Source organism: Panthera pardus, unplaced genomic scaffold (genome assembly GCF_024362965.1).
Source record: "Panthera pardus isolate Hobbes unplaced genomic scaffold, ASM2436296v1 HiC_scaffold_17, whole genome shotgun sequence".
Classification (NCBI taxonomy): domain Eukaryota; kingdom Metazoa; phylum Chordata; class Mammalia; order Carnivora; family Felidae; genus Panthera; species Panthera pardus.
Window position 1 is genome coordinate 36,864,043 of NW_026526732.1, and position 21,224 is coordinate 36,885,266.

Sequence of the window (21,224 nt, forward strand, 5' to 3'; positions counted from 1 at the left end):
CTGTAGAAAGGGATTCTCTGGTATCTTCTATGCTTTTTTCAAGCCCAGCTAGTATCCTTATAATCCTTGTTTTAAATTCTAGTTGAGATATCTTACTTAAGTGTATTGATTAAGTCCCTGACCATGAGTTCTATTTCCTGTTCATTTTTTGGGGTGAATTTCTTCATCTCGTCATTTTGTCCAGAAAAAAAAAGAAGAGAGAAAAACAAAACAAAACAAAAAAGAATAAAACAATAACAAGCAAAAAAACAAAACTAGATCCTGGGTGTATTTTGGTCTCCTTGTTAAAAAAAAACCTAGATGAAAAAAATAAAGTAAAAATAAATAAAATAAATTAAAATAAACAAAAAATAAGATATATATAAACATATATAAAATAGAAAATAATGATAAATATTTTTTAAAAGAATTGAAAAAATGAAAAAACAATAATAAAAAATAAAGAATAAAAGTAAACAGGAAACTAGATCCTATTTCCCCTACAGTTGAACCTTTGTAGCACTCTTTGGTAGACTGGTTTATGCCGGTCATTTGGAAGAGGGGCCTGCAGCGCTGATTCTCAGGCTAATGTTTTAGTGGAAATCCACCTCGAGGGCACAGGGGTCTGGACTTGGTGTAAGAGGCTCCAGTGTCCACTAGGTGGCACTGTTTTGCTCCCTGAAGGCTTTCAGCGCGGACAGGTGGGATTGATATGGTGGCGGTGACCCACTCACAGAATGGATAAACCAGAAGCTATGTAACTGACTACCAATCTTGTGTGAAAATGGGCTTGGAAGGGATAGAGAAAGGAATGAAATTTCGAGTGTAGCTTCTTACATTGTTTTGGCATTTAAAGTGCTAACAATTTAAATTATAAATAAAATAAAATGAATATAGATTAAAAATCAAAATTGAATCTTAACATAAACAAATGAACCTAGGGGTGCCTCTGTGGCTCAGTTGGTTAAACGTCCTATCTTACTCTCCGCCCAGGTCATGACCTCACAGGTTGTGAGTTCCAGCCCTTAGACTCTGCACTGACAGAGTGGAGCCTGCTTCTGTCTCCCTCTCTGCCCCTTTCCCATGCTCTCTCTCTTTTCCATAAATAAATAAATATTTTTTTTAAAAATGAACCTAGAAGCATATCAAAATGCTAACACCCACACATGCACACACAAACACACTTGCACACACCTCTAATGGAAGACTGGATCATTACAAGCAGGTTAATTACAGTTTATATTATCTTTATTCAGCTTTTACAACAGAGATATAACCAAAGTGAAGGGATCCTAGTTTTGTGCCTGGTGTCTGTGATGGAGTAAACCACTTCCTGTCCTGAAAGATTATGGTGATGTCTGTCCTTAAATAATTCTTTGGCTACTTCTGTTTCAGTGTTAGCATAAATCTCTATCACTAAGTCATACCTTTATACAAAACACTAACTTCAGGTAAATGAAAATATTTCAGCAGAATGAATTATATTGGATTTGACAAAAGTATGTGATTAAAAAATATTTATTAGATGCTTATTGATAGTTAACCAAGAAAAATATTGGCAGTTAAACAAACTTTCAGCTGACTTAATTGCCAGGTTATATTAAATTCTGCATAAATAATAAGCAGTTAACAATTGGTAACCAAATTTTTCTAGGCTTATGTCTTTACCCAATACAAGGACCACAAACAGACATCAAGTTTCATTTTAAGAACTGTGAAACTGACATATACTCAGGAAAACGAATAACTGTGAAGGCACTAAAAATGTTGAGACATGGCCATTCTGTGCAGAACAGTTAATTTAGAACTGAAAATTAAAAGTTATTGAGTTCTTTCTTCTTTTACTGGCTTACTTACAATATATCCAGAATACATCCTCATTTACCAACAACAAGTGCAATCAAATACATCAAATGAAGTCCTGTTGTATACACAGCAATATGATGTGTCACGAAAGATTTATGGAAAAACAGAAATTTGAGCTGGTATCACACATAGCTCCAATATATGGCTAAAACTCAACTGAGAACATACAAATATATTCTCCCTCCCACTGTGTATATATCACCTTGTTCTTACAACAATCTATTTTTAACTGTTTCTGGAGCACGTCTTACCAAAGTTGAACAAGTTACATGGAAAAGAGAAGCTATGTTTGTAAAATAAAGCTATACATGTAAATAAAAATAAAGTGATGAGTGTCTCCAAGGATTATTTCATGTATATATGTGTTTAATTGTGTGTTCCATTATTTCATGTATATACAGTTTCTGACTGGAATTAAGATGTCTCTGAATCAGAAAACAGACCCTTCATTGCTCGTTGAACTCATGTATAAATTCCAACTCATATACCATCTCCTCTTTAAAAATCTTCTCTTATTTGATGACTCCAGTTCTATCTGAAACCTACAGATATCACTCCCTTTTCTGAACTTCTATAACTCTTTATTCATAATTTTCTCAAAACTTTCCCCTGAAAATAAATAATATCTGATTCCTTTAAAATGTTCATTCTCCATAATATATTGCACTTAGTTGATATTCAGTAAATATATAGTTAAAAAAATAAATGAAAAAATAAATGCCCCTCTTCCAGAAGAAATAAAATGTTTAAATTTTCCAGTTCATCTGGATTCATGAAGTCAAAGCTGTTTAAAACTCCATCCTGAGCTCTTAAGATCAGTAATACCAATATTGCCTAAAAGACTAAGATAATACTATTAAATATATCATAATTCTGACCTAATAAATTATGTGTAACCCTTCTTACTCCACTGTTAGGATTCTCGGATATTAAGATGTTTCCTCCTCCTTTGCAGTCTCCCAGCATTGCATATGCACTTAGTTCTCTTCCATGTAATAAAATATAAATTATAAGAACTCATCAATGGGACATCACTTAGCTGTATAAAAGAAGGGAATCTACCGTTTGTGACAACATAGAAAAACCTGGAGGACATCATACAAAGTGAAATAGACCAGACACAGGTAAGGCAAATATTGCATGATCTCACTTACATGTGAAATCTAAAAAAGTTGAACTCACATAAGCTCAGTAGGATGGTGGTTGCGAGGGACTAAAGACTGGGGGCTGTGGGGAGATACTGGTCAAAGTGCACAAACTCAGTTATAAGATGAATAAGTTCTGGGGATCTAATGTACAACATAGCAAGTATGGTGAATAGTACTGTATTTCATATTTGAAACTGCTAAGAGAGTAGAACTTAAGTATTCTCACAACACACACACACACACACACACACACACATGCACACACAAAGTGGTAACTATGTGAGGTAATGGAAGGGCTATTAGCTTGACTGTAGTAATCATTTTATTATGTATATACATCTCAAAGCATCACATTATGTATCTTAAATATATACAAATTTTGTCAATTATACATCAATAAAAATTGAAAAATGAAATTGAAGGTAAAGTTCATCTGTCACAAATCAAATTACTTTCTTTTTTCAGAGATTACCTTTTTACCAAAATCCTTTGTTGAACATCTGTTGGGGAAAGACATCAAAAAGATGCCAGTTGACCCATGAGCTGGATCCTGGTCTTCAGAGGCTCCTCCCCGCCCCCCCCCCCCACCTCTGTCCTTGGAATGTGGGTTCTGCTTGTCTTTCCTATCCCTATCCCTACCTATCTGAAACCTACAGGGATAGGGATGCGGTGTTGAAAACACCTACATGGTATATGTGACTAAATACAGTTAAGGCCTTTTTAGAAATTTTTAAGATTTGGCAGACAGACGCAGGATACATTCATCTTGCTGCTGTCCAAAACAAGCCTCCTATGTACGCTTCCTTTATTTAGGAAGGCTGCCATCTACCAACCTGGAGTGGTCTGCCTCTTTCTTCGGTCTTTCCCTGCCCTCCTCATATGTTTCAGGTGACATCTAGGAAGCTCCTGAGAGGGTTGTGAACCAACAACATCTCAAAGACAGGCATCTTTGTACTTTGTTCACCACGACAGGCCAGGGCTGATACAGCACCTACAATAAAAATTACTGCTCAATAAACGCCTTTCAACTTAGGTGTGTGGCTTAGGAATGGTTTTCTAATAAAAAAAAGTTTCTTATAAACTGATCTGTTATCAGTTCAATTCAGGATATCAAGGGATCCAACTGCTCTTCCGGGACACTGTGTTGCTTCCTACCTGAGAGGGAAGCAGAAAGTGGCAGGTTGGTTAGACTGGAGGTGATGGCTGGAGCTGTTGGAGAAGATTTTTTTCCTCATTGGTGCTTCATTTGTGTCTTTCTCAGTGTCTAGAAAGTGCTCTGGCTCAGATGCTCTTTATTTCTACTCCCTCACATGGTACAGTGGTTTCTACTCCAGAGTCATGGCTTTACTACCTCTACTCAGCATCCCTTTTTCATATGGGACTGAGAAAGTTGGTGATTTGGGTCCCTGTATCCAAGAGAGCTTTGAAGAGTTCAATCTCTCCCTGCCTTTGGAGTTCTTCAGCATATGTAGGGCCCTCCAGTCTATTAGGGATGGGGAGACTTTGGCCTCACCTCTAATCCTTGGAGCAGCTGAGTTCAGGGCAAAGAGGAAGCCTGCGATTGGTGGCATGCAAAGAATGTGTCTCCAAACCAGTCAGAAGACATATTACCCTCAAGGTGGAGCAGAATAACACACGTATAGTTTTCAGCTCACTTAAAGCGCTCCATCAGCTTTTTGAGCTACTTAACCTGTTTCCTTATCTGGAAAGAAAGTGTAACCAAAACAAAAACAACAGCAATAACAACAGACTTAGCACACAGGTCTGTGCAACCAGAAGTGCAGCAGAGTTTCTACATTTTGGGTCGCCTTTGGCCAGTGAACGGTAAGAGCAAATGCTTAATTCCATCCCTCAAGGCCAGGGGCTTTTTCATAGGAGTGTTCCTCCTTAGTCCCAAGAAAACATTAAGCACCCACACCCTTAGTGGAAGCAAACTGATAGTCTCTCCTTGTATTTACTTTCCTCCTTTCTTTTTTTTTTTTTCTCCCTCTTTTTCTTTTACTCTGTAACCACAAAGCAACTGCCTGCACACAAGTTTTTGGCTCAGATCCTGGTAACATGGAATTTGGGTTGATATGTCTGACATACAAGTCTGGACTTGCACTTGAACTAAAATTTCAAAGAAATTTGGTAAAGTCCCAAATATCACTAAAATGTCTTACAAATTGTATCTAAAATTGTTTATTTAGCTGTTTATTTATGTGGCTGAAATCCCACTAACTAGAGATAAAATTGGATAAACAGCCGTTCTTTAAAACTGAAATAACTCTAGAGACGCTTAGGTGGCTCAATCAGTTGAGCAGCTGACTTGATTTCGTCTCAGGTTATGATCCCAGAGTCATGGGATAGAGCTCTGCATTGGGCTCCACAGTGAGCACGGAGCCTGCTTAAGATTCTTTTTCTCTTTTGCCACTCTCCCCCACCCACACACTCTCTCTAAAAAATAAAAAATTTAAAAAAAAAATCAAGTAACTCTGGGGAAGACATACAATTTATTATTATAATTAATATGAGAGACAGACAGAAGATAGAGACAAAAATAAATTTAGGATGAAACCCAGTCTTACTAAAAATTCTAGAGACTGATACATACTCAACAATTTTTGAGATGATTAACAAGGGAGGTAGCCTACTATCTTTGGTAAGGCATTTGTTTACCTCCACCTTCTCATTACCAAGAAAGGCAGTGGAAGGTGTTGATTAGATGAGGTGCAGAAAAACAACGTAGCTTCCTCCTCTATTTCCCAACAAAGGTCCTGTCATAATCTCAGTCTCTGGGCTAAACACCATGGCTTTCGGTCTTTCCTGGCCCTATCTAATCATTGGTTGTATTTTTGCTTCTTTAGCAAGAGCATCCGATATCGCAGATGTATATCCCCCTCTGTGGAAAGAGAGTCCTGGTCAGTTCAGTGACTATAAGATAGAAAATGGAAAGTATATCATTAACTTCTGGCATTATCCTGAGAGATTGGGGACGTATAAAATCCTACTGAACAAGACAGCCAAATATTTTGCAAAATTTTCACCAGAAAATGAACAAAATATTTTATGGGGATTGCCTGTACATCATGGATGGCAATATCAGACAGGTAAGAATGTCTCTTTTTCATTACAATGACTACATTACAATGACCTTTGATTTAAGTGTGAATTAATTAGGAAGTAGTACCTTGTACATTTAGCACCATCTTTGTGAAAATTGATTTTTTTCTCTTTCCTTTCTATTCCTTTTCCAGCCATTTGCGTTCTTGCCCAATCTCTATCAACTATTTATGGAATGTCCCCTACATGCATGGTTTTTGCTAGCCAGAAATGTCCAAAAGAATTGTGTACAATGATGAAATGTTTCTATTTGCACTGTTCTCTATGAAAGCAGCAGCTCTTATATTCTTATATGAAGCTACTAAGCACTTGAAATGGCTAATGCTTCTGAAGAACTGAATTCTTGATTTTGTTTAATTTTAATTAATTTAACTTGAAGAGCTACAAGTGGCTAGTGATTACCACACTCACCGAAGCACAGCATATTAGGCTTAGTTCAGTCAATATCAATAAATATTAATTGATGGGCTACTGGGACCAAGCCTAGTTCTAAGCACTGAAGAGTACATCCAACAACAAAACAGCTAAGGTGATATGCATTAACTACACATGGGTGTACAAGATTAATTTGCATTATCTATAGTTCTAAATATGATTAGACTATAGTCATAGAGATTGGAGTGACAAAAGAGAAAAAACAAAACTTCTGTAGGAAAACCTGAAAATAGCATCTCTACTGAGGAATAAACATAGATATTTGTTTTGGAACAAAAATATCATAAGCCCCAAGCCATCTTGTTCAATGGGAAGAGACCTTCACTATCAACTTCTAGAAAACACTATTGGAAGAAAGGAATCAGTGAGAAGATGGGTGGCATTATAGAAAAGACAGAGAAAGAGACTGCAACGTCTGATCTGTGATGACATTCCAAGTTCGCTGGGAGAATCTCCTGACATCCAGTATAATTCCCATTCTTGGGCTGCTCTTGGCATGGAAAAGAAGAATATATGAACTCCTGAGACATGGTTCTGGAGAAGCAAAAACATAAGATCCTCCGTAAACAATAATCAACTCCCCCAAAGGGTGCACACACTTACTCCTACAAAAATTTTCAGCTCTGGGCCCAGTAATGAACAAACAGTAAAGTAAAATATTGGATAAGGTATTTTCAAAATATCATTTTCATTCATGAATACAATACATGGGATTCTACTGTTTTTTAAGGGCTGATTTATGTATTTAATTGAGTTGAATTCTATGATACGACTAGAGAAAACCAAAACAGAATTATAAATTATGAAATAGCCCATAAAAATATTTCACCCACAGTATGCTAAGTCTCAAAGACATGATAAGGACTGTAAGTACAAGAGTAGCTCAGGACAGACAGTGACAACCATGGGCTGAGAATATCATGGGAAGAAATGAGGACCAAAGAGCTTGATGGAGGCATTTCGAGAATATAACTGCTGGTATACTAATTACAAAGATGACATTGATAGCAGGTTTTACTGGAAGAAGACAACCACATAGGCAGAAGAACTGGGATGTGAAAGAGTAGTGGGTGGTTTATTTGAGAAGATGAACCAAGGTTAGTGAAAGAGATGTCTTTAAGTCAGACTGGGGAATTTTAATTGGGCTCTTAAGCAATATGGATTAGTTTAGTAACAAGAGCCTAATGCTTTCACAATACTTGAATACGTTAAATGTTTGCTTCTAGATTGCTTAGCACGTGTTTTTTTTTAAATATAGTTTTATTAATATGTAATAAACATAGAAGAAACAGCATATGTAAAATGTATTTTTTGGTAAGTTTGGTATAGGTATATAGCTTTGAGCCCATCACCACAGATAACGACCATATGTATCATTCCAAAAATGTTCTTTTCCCTTTTGTATTCTCATCTTCAGGAACTTCTCTTTACCCAGTCTCTCCCAGCCTTCCCCATTCCTCCAACTACTCATCCCCCCACTCCCAAACTTCACCAGTAACCACTGATGTGCTTTCCATCATTACAGATTAGATAGCATTATCTAGAATTTTCATATAGACAGTTGGGTGCTCTTTTTTTGGTCTGGTTTATTTCAATTGTCATGATTATTTTGAAATTCATCTGTCTAGTTTCATATGTCAGCATTCATTCATTTTTATTGGTTAGCTGAAATTTTAATCAGAATAATGTTTGAATTGGGGAGAGAACACTGGAAGTCTGAGGGAGGATAAAGAAGTGACGAAGCGTCACTTAAATGAAAAAAAGGAAGACTGGCACATATATGAGAAATTGACAGTAGATATCATTGCCTTCCCTTGAAGGAGTTACAACATGGTTAAGAAGGAGAGTTAGAAATGATCCAACCATAGAACAAGAAAGAGTTGAATCGTAAGATGTTAGATAAGAGTGCATGTCGTGAGCTGGAATCATCTGGGAATAGAGTAAGATTTGAAGTGAATCTTGAGAAAAGGGTACAATGTTGATGGGCTTTTAAAATAGTAATCCAGGGACAAAGAACTAGAAAGAACAAAAGGGCAAGAATTAGTGGAATTAGTTTTGTATACATGAGAAAAATAGAGAAAGAGGAAAATGTTGAGAGTATAGGAGATACATAATGTATGCTACAGAAATAAATCTAGGAAAATACAGTTTGCTATATTTTCCAAAATTTTGAATTTGAATAGTAATAAATACAACATAAATTTTGTTCTGGAAGAAGTGGGTATGATGGAAAACAATGTTTGGTCAAGGTTATGGAGGATGAAGTATTTCTTGCCATGGAAAGGCAAGAAAAAAATTTCTTCAGAAGATAAAACATCTGGAAGCAGGCACAGCTTGGCTGTAAAGAAAGAGAAAGTACTGAAGATGTCCAGAAGAGTCCTGAAACTCCTCTGACAAAGAACAGAAGATTCGTGAGGCAATCTTCCTTGACAATCAAGATTAGGGGTTCAGTCTCAGGTATGCTCTCAGGTATCTCAGTTGGAAGTGACTTGGAATCACCAATAAAGCAGTTTGGTGGAGATTTGGCAAAAATGAAACTGGAGCACAGTTTCGTATATAGAGTAGATGACACAGAAGTCAGCAACATAAGGAAATCCTCAGATTAGCTTCATGGGCAACCATCCTCTGAGACTGAGTGGTCTTAAAAGGACAGAGAGTCTTGGAAGCAGATTTAAAATAACTCCCAACTGAGACAAAACCTAAGAACCAGGAGAGGTATGTTTCACATACTTGAATATTATTCTAGTTCAAAAGAAGATTAACAATTTTGGGAAATTTCCATGAATGAGCAGAACCACTCAAACCTTTCCTTTTGCCCATTGAAAGTTCATCTGGTCAAGAAGAACTAGAGAAAAGAGAAAGTTAGCAGGAGTAAAGAGAATAAGCCAGTGTGAAAATGGTTGAAACAGGGACAGAGATGGGCATTGAGTCAGAGACAGCTTCAGGGATATGCAAGTATATGCAGAAGGTAAAAAATACCAAGTGTGAAAAAAACCAGAAAGGCATGTTTTGAAAGTCGGAGGTAAGAGAGGATGACAAAAAGATAAAAATAGAATAATTGCTAATATTTATGGAAACACATATTCTCTGAGCTGGGCACTTTTTTAAAGTTTATTTATTTTGAGGGAGAGCACAGCAAGTCAGAGGCAGAGGGAGAAAGAGAGAGAGGGAATCCCAAGCAGGCTCTGCACTGTCAGTACAGAGCCTGACCCGGGGCTTGAACTCATGACTGTGAGATCACAATCTGAGCCGAAATCTAGAGTCAGACGTTCAACAGACTGATCCACCCAAATGCCCCTGAACTGAGCACTTTTTAAGTCCTTCATTTAAAAACCCCAGACTTCTAGGAGGTAATTATTGTTATTCTAATATATACACGAGAAAATTGAGGCTTGCAGAAGTTACTTACCCAGGGTCAAATAGTCAGTAAGCAATGAAAAAGGATTTGGTTTTCAGCAAATGAGTCCAGATCTTGCTTACTATACAGGAATATTCACTCCCTAATATCGAAGATGCAGAGTAGTTAGTAAAGGGAAAAAACACAGACTACAGAAGTTAAAAAAACATAAGGCCTGTGAGAGAAAGTAGATCATTGTAGGGATGTTAAGGAAAAGGAAAAAATATGCATGGGAGATAGGAAGCAGAAAGTCATGAAGTGAAGGAAAGACAATGTGATAGGAAAGCTGACACAATTCTTTATTCCTGTAAACATGGTGTGTCTAGTTAGCGTTTGTCTCTACAGCTAGGAGGGGGTCCTGGTAAAACCAACTCTGGATTTTGTCTCTTTTAGGCAGATTAGCCGATCCCACGGAAAGTACGGACTGTGGCCATAAGTCTGGGGATCATCTGTGCATCTCTGTGGACAGTTGGTGGGCTGGTGAGTTCAGTGTGACCGTCAAACCTCAAATAGATGACCTGTCCATAAAAAATCAGTTCAACTTAAGATCCCAGTCAGAGAAGCAAAACCAAACCCAGAATCACTGCTTTTATAAAACGAAACAAAACAAAGTCTGTTTGGCTCAAATGTGGATGTCTTGAAATGGGTTTTGAGATAGATATATTTTTAATTTACTGATTAATTTATTTAATTATAAAAATATCAGGGAGACCAGAAACCTCAAAGTTTGATTGAAACATATAAGGCGGGAGCAAAATTTGTGTTATATTATAAAATAAAAACTTGTTAACAAGGGAAATATCTAGATAAATATTATTGTATTTTAAAGCTATGTCAGATTTTCAGCTTTAGAATAAAAACTTAGAAAAGTATAGAATTCTGTTACTAATTTTTAAATTTTTCACTTACTGTACCTTGGAATTTAATTAGTATTTTAAATTCCAGTGCAATTATTATCCATGATTTAAAATAACAAATGTATGGGGCACCTGGGTGGCTCAGTCAGTTAAGCTTCCGACTTCAGCTCAGGTCATGATCTCACGGTTTGTGAGTTCGAGCCCCACGTCGAGCTCTGTGCTGACAACTCAGAAACTGGAGCCTGCTTCAGATTCTGTGTCTCCCTCTCTCTCTGCTCCTCCCCCACTCTGTGTGTGTGTGTGTGTGTGTGTGTGTGTGTGTGTGTGTGTAAAATAAAATAATAAAATAAAATAATAAATGTACAACATAAATCTATTTTGCTTTATGAGAGCAGGGTTTTTAAGAGAAGCATATTCAAGTTGTATATAACACTAAGGAAAATGTCTCTTTTTTTGATGTTTACTTATTTATTTTGAGAGAGAGAGAGAGAGAGAGAATGAGCAGGGGACGGGCAGAGAAAGAGAGAGAGATAATCCAAAGCAGGTTCCCTGCTATCAGCACAGAGTCCTATGTGGGGCCTGAACTCATGAACTGTGAGATCATGACCTGAGCCAAAATCAAGAGTTGGATGCTTAACTCACTGAGTCACCCAGGTGTCCCAACATTAAGGGAAATTTCTGATAATATTCCCAAAGTTCCCAAAATTACTGCTTAAGTTTTACCACATTTCTAGATCTGTGGGTGTACTTTTATGAGAGACTTCTTTACTTCAAAAACAACTTCTTTTATATATTAACAATATTAATAAATGTTTGTTTATACAGATCTTAATTATTATCTCTCTGCAATGCCCTTCCTTGCTGCGGTTGATTCTGGTATAATGGGGATACCATCAGACAAAGTCATCTTTCTGCCACCGCCCAAGGATCAGATGAATTTTTGTTACAATGTTTCTAGCTGTCATTCATCCTTTCCAGAAGCAATGAAAAAGTGGAATGAATTTTACCAGGTTTTGTGTGTGTGTTTGTGGGCGTGTGTGTGTGCTTTAATTAATACTTTTCAAGGCTAGCCAGATAATTTTTGAATAGCACTTCATGTAGATTTTTTATGCATTGCACAATGCAGTCCTAAGGAATAAAGTTCCTAATGTGAAAATATTATGGTGACAGCAATATTAGTATGAGTGGATTGCTGCATGACATCATACCTCGATAGCATCCTCACTGCCAATAAGGTATCAAGACTGCCCTATCTACTCTTCTGATACTAAAGTTATATACACACAGGTGAACCCAGAGAAATTATGGCTTAACAGTGCATGAAGTATCCTAGCTCATCACAATTTCAGGACAACTGAGCAATAACTGATATACAAATGCAATTGTGGGATAGGTTGTGGTGAATTTGATCAGCTTATTTCAACTCTCTTGATAAGCAAATCACATATGACTTGATTAAAATGAGCATTTGACACTCAGAAGCAAATATTGATGTCCAAAGCAAAGTGTCATGGGTGAAAGAGTAAATGACTAAAGATTGGGTTTCCCTTTAGAGAACTTCTTCATTATATTGCATAAGATTAGCTTTGACACTTTGTGGACAGTTTGTTGCATGGCAAGAAAAAAACAAATGTACAAAATACTAAAGATCTGGTTCTGAACAGTGTAAAATCCTGAACATTTCTGAAACACATGGTTTATTCTTTTCGTATGATTTCAGTATCACTAGTAATTAAAATAACTGATATTGAGCTCTTCAGGAAGTGTTAAGCATTACATCTTTCTTTCATACCTTAACTCTTAGAAAAAAATGTTCTCCCCTTATTTAGAATGTTGAAAAATTATATTTGTAAATAGAACTGATTTTCAAGAAGACAGATTGTTATAATTGCCCACATATCAATAACTTGTTTTTTTCCCTGGATAGCACGTAAAGTCACATTCTAGTAGCTTTGATGACCTGTTGGAGTACTTATGGGCTGCACATGTCTCATCTTTGGAGATTGCTCGTAAAAACTTTCACAATAGGTAAGAGTGGATCTAGAGTTATTTTGTTTCAATATGGTAATAATCTTTCCATCTTACACTGTCTTTTTCACTGAAGTCTTTGAAGAGCACTCTTTTCATCTTGAGGTAAGTTATTAGGAGATGCAGGGTTCAGAAACGGGTAGATTTTTAGGCACTTAAGTGAGTTGAGTCATCAGTATAGGAGGGTTATGCAGGTGAGACAGCTGTCATTTGTCATTAGAGAAATGTTTATGCCGGGAGTCCATTCCTTGTTGACTGACTTTTAGAAATGAAGAGATGTCACTTATTGGATACTTGCAAAACCTGTTCACGAAGGGAGTGTTTGTTGATGGATTGAAGTCCGTCTAAAAATGGTTTGGTGTCTACTTGTTACTATGTCTACAGATCATTTGTCTTTTTCAGGACCGACAAGCATTTCTGGGAGCTCACAACTATTAATAGAACTGAGAGCATACCCAGGCAAGAACTGAGAGAACCCTAATATCTTGCCTCTGGCTACCTTGAGGCCCTGACCAAATAGGAAGTAAAGCCTTAGCGTTGAAGATATACCCCAACACATGCACAGGGCTCCTCAGCAAAGAGTGGAAGATTTATTGGTTCAAGGAACTTAAGGGAACCTTTAATTAATCTTTAGCTGACCATGATGCTTATGAGCAGGGACCTCAGTGATGACTCACTACAAAGAACACAGAATGAACAACAGAATCTGTCCATGCAAAACAGTAAACAACAATGACAAGAAAACCAAACAACAAAAAACCCTGGTGAGGGTGGGAATCTGATTTTTAGAGTGTCTACTTTATAGTGTGTGAACTGTCCAGTGTTTAAAAAAAAAAGAGACAGGTGTGCAAACAATCAGGAAAAGTATTGCATGCATGCCCCCCTCCCCTTACACAGAGATAATCAGTCAATAGGAATTGTTCCTCTGGGGTCTCAGAGGACAAAATGTACAAATTGCCAGTTATACACAGTTCATGGGGATGTAATAATATACAGCATAGTCATTATAGTTAATATGTCGCTTATTTGAAAGTTGCTAAGGAGTGGATCTTAATAGTTTTCACCACAAGAAAAAAAATTTGTAACTTTGCATGGTAACAAATGTTAACTAGACTTCCTGTGGTGATCATTTCACAATATACGCATATATCAAGTCATTACATTGTATACCTGAAAAACAGAAAGAAAAGTTGGCTTTCTAGGATCATCAGAAAAAAAAAAAATACGAAGCTCCTTAAAAAGCAAAAAAAAAAAAAAAAAAAAAAAAAAAAAAATCTGTTACTTCATTTTTAGTGGTTACCTGAAATGAACATTGTGTTAAGAGATGTCTAAATTCAGCAGAAATTTTGCTAATTTTCTTTTATTTTTATCTTTATATTTTAAAATAATGATACTTGGTCACATATCAGAATTTATGTAAGTAATGTAAATGCTTCACGAAAAGGGAAACATGTGATTAAAAACACATATGTTCTGAGATGGTAATATTCAAATTAAAAATTTTAATAACATCTTTTCAAGTGTTCAAGTGTAGGAGCTAACATCAACATCAAGTTTCTTTACTCCATATTCTAAAAAGTTCAAAAATGTCATTTTGAACACGTTATCTGTTTTGAAAATTGAGTTGGCAAAATTCTGGGTAGACTAACTGTAAATGTATACTTTCTCCACTTCTCTGTTAGATTAAAATACTATTCTAAACAAGAAGCTGATTTTGAAAGAAGCTGGGCTTTATTTGTGGATTATTTAGCTCCACCACTCTTTCCTACAACCTTAATTAGAACATATGAATTCCAGAAGGAGCTGCCAAAACGCATGCTTATGAATGAGGATAGAGCCCCCTTCATCCATGACTTTAGTGGCTTTCAGAACACAGTCCTGTTTGCTCTAAGTGTTCTCCACAAAGTACATAAGTACACAGGTAAGAGACACAGAGACCTTTTTATTTGTAAGTTCTATACATTGTGTTGATTTCATAGGTAACGAAAGACGATCGAATCATAAATTACTACAACAGACTGTGTAAAGAAGGAAATGTTGACTTTTTAAGATATGTTTCAAAGTTTTAACAATAATCCTTGTGGGTTTGTGAGTGGCTTCATTTAGTGAGTACATATTACTTAACTTACTTATTTAGTAAGGCCCTTAGTTATTTAACACCTCTTCTCCTCTGGGGCCTTTCAACAAAGCAGATCAATATCACCACATGTTACTTTGGCAAGGAGATAATGGAAATCCCTATTTCTTTCTTGGACAAATTTTGCTATTTAATTTTATTTTGCTTTTAAACAAAAAAGATAATAAACATAATAATGACGCTTGCGATAACTAAAAAAACCCTGAAATAAATTGTGTTATATGGACTTTCCCCATCCAATACTATGATTATAGACATCAAGGAAAAAATTTGACCCCCCTCCCAAATTCTGGTTTTGAAAGAGATATATTTCTCCAAAATTTCAAAATCTTAGGTTTACTAAGTAGAAAACACAGATGAAATTACATAAATTTGTAAATGTGAAAATTACTATGTCATTCAGTTTCCCAAATACTATTTATCCTTGTTCTCCTGAGGGGAAAAAAATGTGTGTGTGCATGTGCATGTGTTTAATTCATATTCCCTAAAGAAGAATTCAGAAATAAGATATGATTCAAAATAAAAATGAATGCATTGTATTTTAAAAGTAAAACTTGTTTATGTATTACCAAGGGTAACATTGCTGTTTTAATAAATAAACCTTCAGATTGTAATGGCAAAACTCGAAGGATTCTATTTCTGTCTCACATGATGAATTGAGATACTCAATTGGTAAGAGGCTTTCTTCCATGGTAATTAAGAGATCTAGGATGTTTCCAACTTTGGCTCCATCAACATTCACTGCTTCATCACTGTATCCTCCCTATAAAGTAATTCAAAGGAATTAAGGGCTTAAGGGGGCTCGTCTTTGAAAAGCCTACTAGAAGTGACAAACTTAACTATATCTCACATACCTTTGGTAAGAATAGTCATACAGCTCAACTAGATGAGGGGTAGGAGGGACTTGGGAAAATTAACTCTTGTCTGAACCCCACTGTTAGGAGAATCATAAAAATGTATTGATTACCACACTGTCAGATATGGAAAGTACAATCTAGTCTTAGATGATATGAACAAACTCTATTGGCCTAGTATACGGAGGGACTGAATAGATAGACTTGATTACATTTAAAGATTGTATACAACAGATGTTTAGATTTTTGTAAGTTCCAGTTGTATTAAAATTAGCTTGGATTTGTTAAGGAATTTTGAATTTACTCTATAGGCTACAATAAAAAGAAAAAAAAAAAGACAAATTGGAATGTAGTTAAACTAGCTATCATGTTTCCTGTATACTAATTGTATGCATCCACTCATACTCAGAATTCAAAAATTGTGCTTAAAGCCTTGGCAGATATTTTTAACTAATTTGAGTTATAGAAAAAAAATAGGATACCATTACTAAATACTTTTCTCCATTTCTTAATAATATTTCATTTTTATGGCTATAATTTCTTTTCTACTTATTTTAAAAATATATTCAATATATACCTCTTATTAAAAATTAAAACACTACAGAAAGTTATTAAATACACATAAAACTTACCTTCTATCCATCCTCATTCCTTAATTCCTTACCTTAATTCCTTGTCTGATATATATTTTTTAACTTTTGGTCCTATTCCTACAAAAAATATTTGTATGAACTAGTGACTATAAATAAATAAATAAATAAATAATAAGTAATAGATGGAACTGGAGAGTGTTATGCTAAGTGAAATAAGTCATACAGAGAAAGACAGATACCATACATTTTCACTCTTATGTGGATCCTGAGAAATTTAACAGAAGATCATGGGGGGGGGAGGGGAAGGGAAAAAAAAAAAAAAGATTAGAGAGGGAGGGAGCCAAAACATAAGAGACTCTTAAAAACTGAGGACAAACTGAGGGTTGATGAGGGGTGGGGGAAGGTGGGTGATGGGTATTGAGGAGGGCACCTATTGGGATGAGCACTGGGTGTTGTATGGAAACCAATTTGACAGTAAATTTCATATATTGAAAAAATAAATAAATTCCAGTTAGTTAACATACAGTGTTGTATTAGTGTCATGTGTAAAATGTAGTGATTCAATACCTCCACGCAACACCTGGTGCTCATTATGACAGGTGCACTCCTTAGTCCTCATCACCTATTTCACCCATTCCCCCACCCACCTCCCCTTTGGTAACCATCAGTTTGTTCTCTATAGTTAAGAGTCTGTTTCTTCATAAGAGACTCCTAAAAACTGAGAATGAACTGAGGGTTGATGGGGAGTGGGTGATGGGCATTGAGGAGGGCACCTGTTGGGATGAGCACTGGGTGTTGTATGGAAACCAATTTGACAATAAATTTCATATTTAAAAAATAAATAAATAAAAATAAAATATAAATAAATAAATAAGTCGATAATTTGACTAAAAACTGTGCTGTTTGCTTAAAAGAGGTTATACATATGGCACAGTTCTGTCCTATTAATTTCTCACTAGCCATATACACTTGAGAAATTAGCAAGTCAGCAAATATTGACACATTATTCTGTAAGTAATATATAACTTTTCATTGAATGGATTTATATGCTTTTTCATTTTAGGTAATGTAAAAGCAGCATTGAGTGTGTACTATTATTAGCTTAACTTGTTGGGATGGTGACAGATTAAATTACTAGAAATGAATTCATGGATCAGGTATTGCCAAGTGGCAATTAAAAAGTATAGTATAGATTACATTCTTGTCAAAACAAAAACAGAAACAACACAAATTGTTTTTTTAGAGTTCATGTTTCTGCATAGGCACTGAAAATGAGTATTAGCAAACTTACTAATTTTCAAGAGTCTGATTTTTTATGGATTTTCATTTCTTTAATCGTTGCTGTATCCATTGTTCTCTTTAGTTACTTATGTATCTTAGATGTTTGAATATGAGTGAGGGCATAACATAATTTTAAAAAGCAAAATATTGTTTTATTTTAAAAATGCATATGAAAACATGCTACTTTCATACTAATTGAATTTTGTTTTAGATAATTTCAACATTTGGGATTAAAATTAAATTTTACCTAAAACTCCTAAATATCTTTACTATTTTCTAGGTACATTATCTTTTGTTTTATGGAAAACTTTAATGAAGTCAACAGTTGCAAGGAAACTGTTTCTAGAGATTTTGGAATTCATCCTTCATTCTTTCAATTAAATGCTTCTGGAAATGTGTATAAAATAAAAATCCACGATGATAATTTCTCGAGGAACAGTATTCTCAAGATTAGTCCTTGCATGTTTGCATAATTTTGTCATTGTGTATATCTTAAAGTTTGAGTTAATATATTGCCATTAATTTCCTTAATTTAAATTAGTATCAATAATGAAAATGTTTACTTTTTAATGTAGATTCAGTTGAATAACTGACAAATGCTGATAAATTAATAAAGTTCATAAAACCTGATTAGAATTTTGGATTTTATTCAATCCAAATTAATTTTATGGAATTTGGAGGAATATATTTTTATGATCAATAGTCAAGAGGCAGAAGATTTGCAATAAAATTTGGATGATGACTATGGATTTTTAAAACATTTAAAAATGAACTATTAGTTTAGGATGTATCATTTGATCCATCGTGTCTTTGGAGTTCTCTGAAAGTTAGAAAAATTATGTTCTGAACATTTCTTTCTTTCTTTTCTTTTTTTTTTTTTAGCTCATACTTATTATGGAGTACATCAGGGTCACAGGGGGCAAAATTTCTTTCCTTTAAGAAGAGACAATGTGCATTGACAGGAAGGCAGTCCTCCCTCCTGCTTGCCCCCTTGGTGACTTTCCTTCCATAGCTTGTATGAAGTTTGCTGACAGGTTTTACAGAGGCTCCCAACCACAGTATTCCAAACTATTTGGAAAAAAAAAAATGAATAAATTGAGCCAAAAGGTAGATAGTATGGTAAAATAACACAGGCACTGATATCAGAAAGATCTGAGTTTACATCTAAGCTCTGCCATTTTCTAACCAATGTCAGCTGGTCAATTGTAAACAATTTATCAAATTCCCCTGTACATCAATATACTTACTGAAAAAATGAAAATGATGGGGAAAAATGGAAATAATTGAAGAGTACACAGATTTGGGTTATAAAAATTGGCTGGTTTAATAAACAAAAGGCAATGAGTATCCAGTATAATACCTATAACCCAGTAACTATGGTATAGAATACAGATTTGATAAACAAATTACCAATAAGATAACTTGCATCAAAACTCCAGGAAGCCCAAACCATGAAACATACTCATACTGAATTACAGCAACTCTACTATTCCTACAAATCATATTCATTTGCTAATAACTTTTAAGCATTTTTTGTGGTATTGTTTTGAGAGAGAGACAGAGCATGTGAGCAGGGGAGGGGCAGAGAGAGAGAGGGAGAGAGAGAATCTCAAGCAGGCTCCCCACTCCCAGCTCAGAGTCCGACTTGGGGTTCAAACCCACAAACCATGAGATCATGACCTGAGCTGAAGTCAAGAGCTGGACGCTCAACTGACTGAGCCACCCGGGCACCCCTTAACCATTTTTATTTAGTTCCCTTTTGCTACTGTAACAAACTACGACAGACTTGGAGGCTTTAAAATAACAAATATGTTATATTACAGTTCTGGAGATGACATGTCAAAAATGGATTTCACTATAGAAAAATCAACGTGTTGATAGAGACTAGTTTCTTCTGGAGGCTCCAGGAGAGAATTAGTTCTCTTGTCTTTTGCAGCTTCTAGAAGCTGCCCTCATTCTTCCGCTCATGGACTCTTCCTTCATCTTCAAAGCCGGTAGTGCAGTATCTTCAAAAATCTCTTTGATTCTGAACTTTCTGCCTCCCTTTTTTAATTTATAAGGACCATGATGATTTTAATCAGCTCTCCCAAATTATCCAGGATAACCCCCCATCTCAAGACACTAATTTAATAACATCTGCAAAATCCCTTCTGCCATCTAAATTAACATATTCATGTGTCCAGGGATTCACATGTGGACATCTTTTGGGGGCCATTATGTCTGATAACACATTATTCATGATATTATCACTGTACTGTATGCATTCAAGAACATATATATAACAAAATGACCCATTAATAGTTACAGAGCAATAAACAATAAATTTCTGAGTATATCATTACAAAGTAATATACATGTTTTCTACTGATGGCTATAATACAGCAGGGATTAATCTATTCTATGTCAGAAATGGTGGCTGCCAGTATCTTAATTAGTAATAATATTATGAATTAAAAATTAGAGTAATTTAATTTCATGGAGTGAAATTTCCAAAACAAATTACACGAAAAAGGAAAAAGATTTACTTGAAGAGTACATGAATACTGCATGGAAACAGTGAGATGCAAGAACAAATGGTTTTCATTGGCTATTAGAACAAGAGCCAAAAAGTCATCAGAAACCCAATAAAGTAGTCTTTACATATCTAGCTTTATGAACACTCATGTCCTTTTCTCTCCATGCATTATATTTCTTCTTCTCTTGCTATACACAGACTGCTTCCCTTTCTCCCTCTGTACCTGACTTATCATTTCTGCCTAAAGCTCTAGAGTCTACATCAGTTTACAAGTTATGGCTGTGAGCCCATCTTCTTGTCAACTTACAGATTCCCTGGAGATAGATTTTGTTTGGTGGAATGTACTCTCTGTATTGGTTTCCCTGTTAGTTATGCACAGTGGCTCCAATGAGCTGTGAACAAAGACTAATGCAGTCACAGAGTAAAAATAACTGGCAATAATGGTCCATTTTATGCAGAGAGTGAGTGGGCGGTTTTTGCAAAGGAACATACACACTCAACAATTATGTACAAACTCTTCACAGATGCTCACTTACACCTGAGATTCAGATCAAATCATGAAAAACTTACAGGAGATATATAGATATATACAGGATATATTTAGAAGATATACCTATACTGGGGCACCTGGGTGGCTCAGTCGGTTAAGCATCCCACTTTGGCTCAGGTCATGATCTCACAGTTCATAGGTTCAAGCCCCACGTCAGGCTCTGTGCTGACAGCTCAGAGCCTGCAACCTGCTTCAGATTCTGTGTCTCCTTCTCTCTCTGCCCTTCCCCCGCTTGCACTCTCTCTCTCTCTCTCTCTCTCTCTCTCTCAAAAATAAATAAGCATCTTAAAAAAAGAAAATTTAGGAGATATATCTATATGTATATATCTTCTTTAAAAATGTATGAAAGATGAACAAAAATGCATATTTTTTATGTTCTCTTATTTGCACTATTGCTGTAAGAAAATCAAACTTTTAAGTAGAAAATTTAGAGACTAGAGTTTTTGCCATGTTAATTTTGTCATTATTTTTATCTTATGTTT

The 21,224-nt window shown here is 35.5% G+C and overlaps 1 protein-coding gene across 1 annotated transcript; it reads left to right on the forward strand.

The window, feature by feature from the left end:
- The first annotated feature begins 5,755 nt into the window (after positions 1-5,755).
- LOC109248521 (protein LEG1 homolog) lies at positions 5,756-18,307 on the forward strand. Its single transcript, XM_019418292.2, has 6 exons — positions 5,756-6,082; positions 10,321-10,407; positions 11,610-11,794; positions 12,712-12,812; positions 14,495-14,733; positions 17,958-18,307. Exons 1-6 carry the CDS (start codon positions 5,782-5,784, stop codon positions 18,056-18,058), a joined length of 1,014 nt encoding a protein of 337 aa, XP_019273837.2. The 5' UTR covers positions 5,756-5,781; the 3' UTR covers positions 18,059-18,307.
- The last annotated feature ends 2,917 nt before the right edge of the window (positions 18,308-21,224 follow it).

Bases quoted from the DNA above. Each gene is read 5' to 3' on its own strand.
- LOC109248521 (XM_019418292.2), top strand. From the start codon at position 5,782: ATGGCTTTCGGTCTTTCCTGGCCCTATCTAATCATTGGTTGTATTTTT. The intron at 10,408-11,609 runs GTGAGTTCAGTG...TTGTTTATACAG, and splicing joins TGTGGACAGTTGGTGGGCTG to ATCTTAATTATTATCTCTCT. The intron at 11,795-12,711 runs GTTTTGTGTGTG...TTCCCTGGATAG, and splicing joins AGTGGAATGAATTTTACCAG to CACGTAAAGTCACATTCTAG.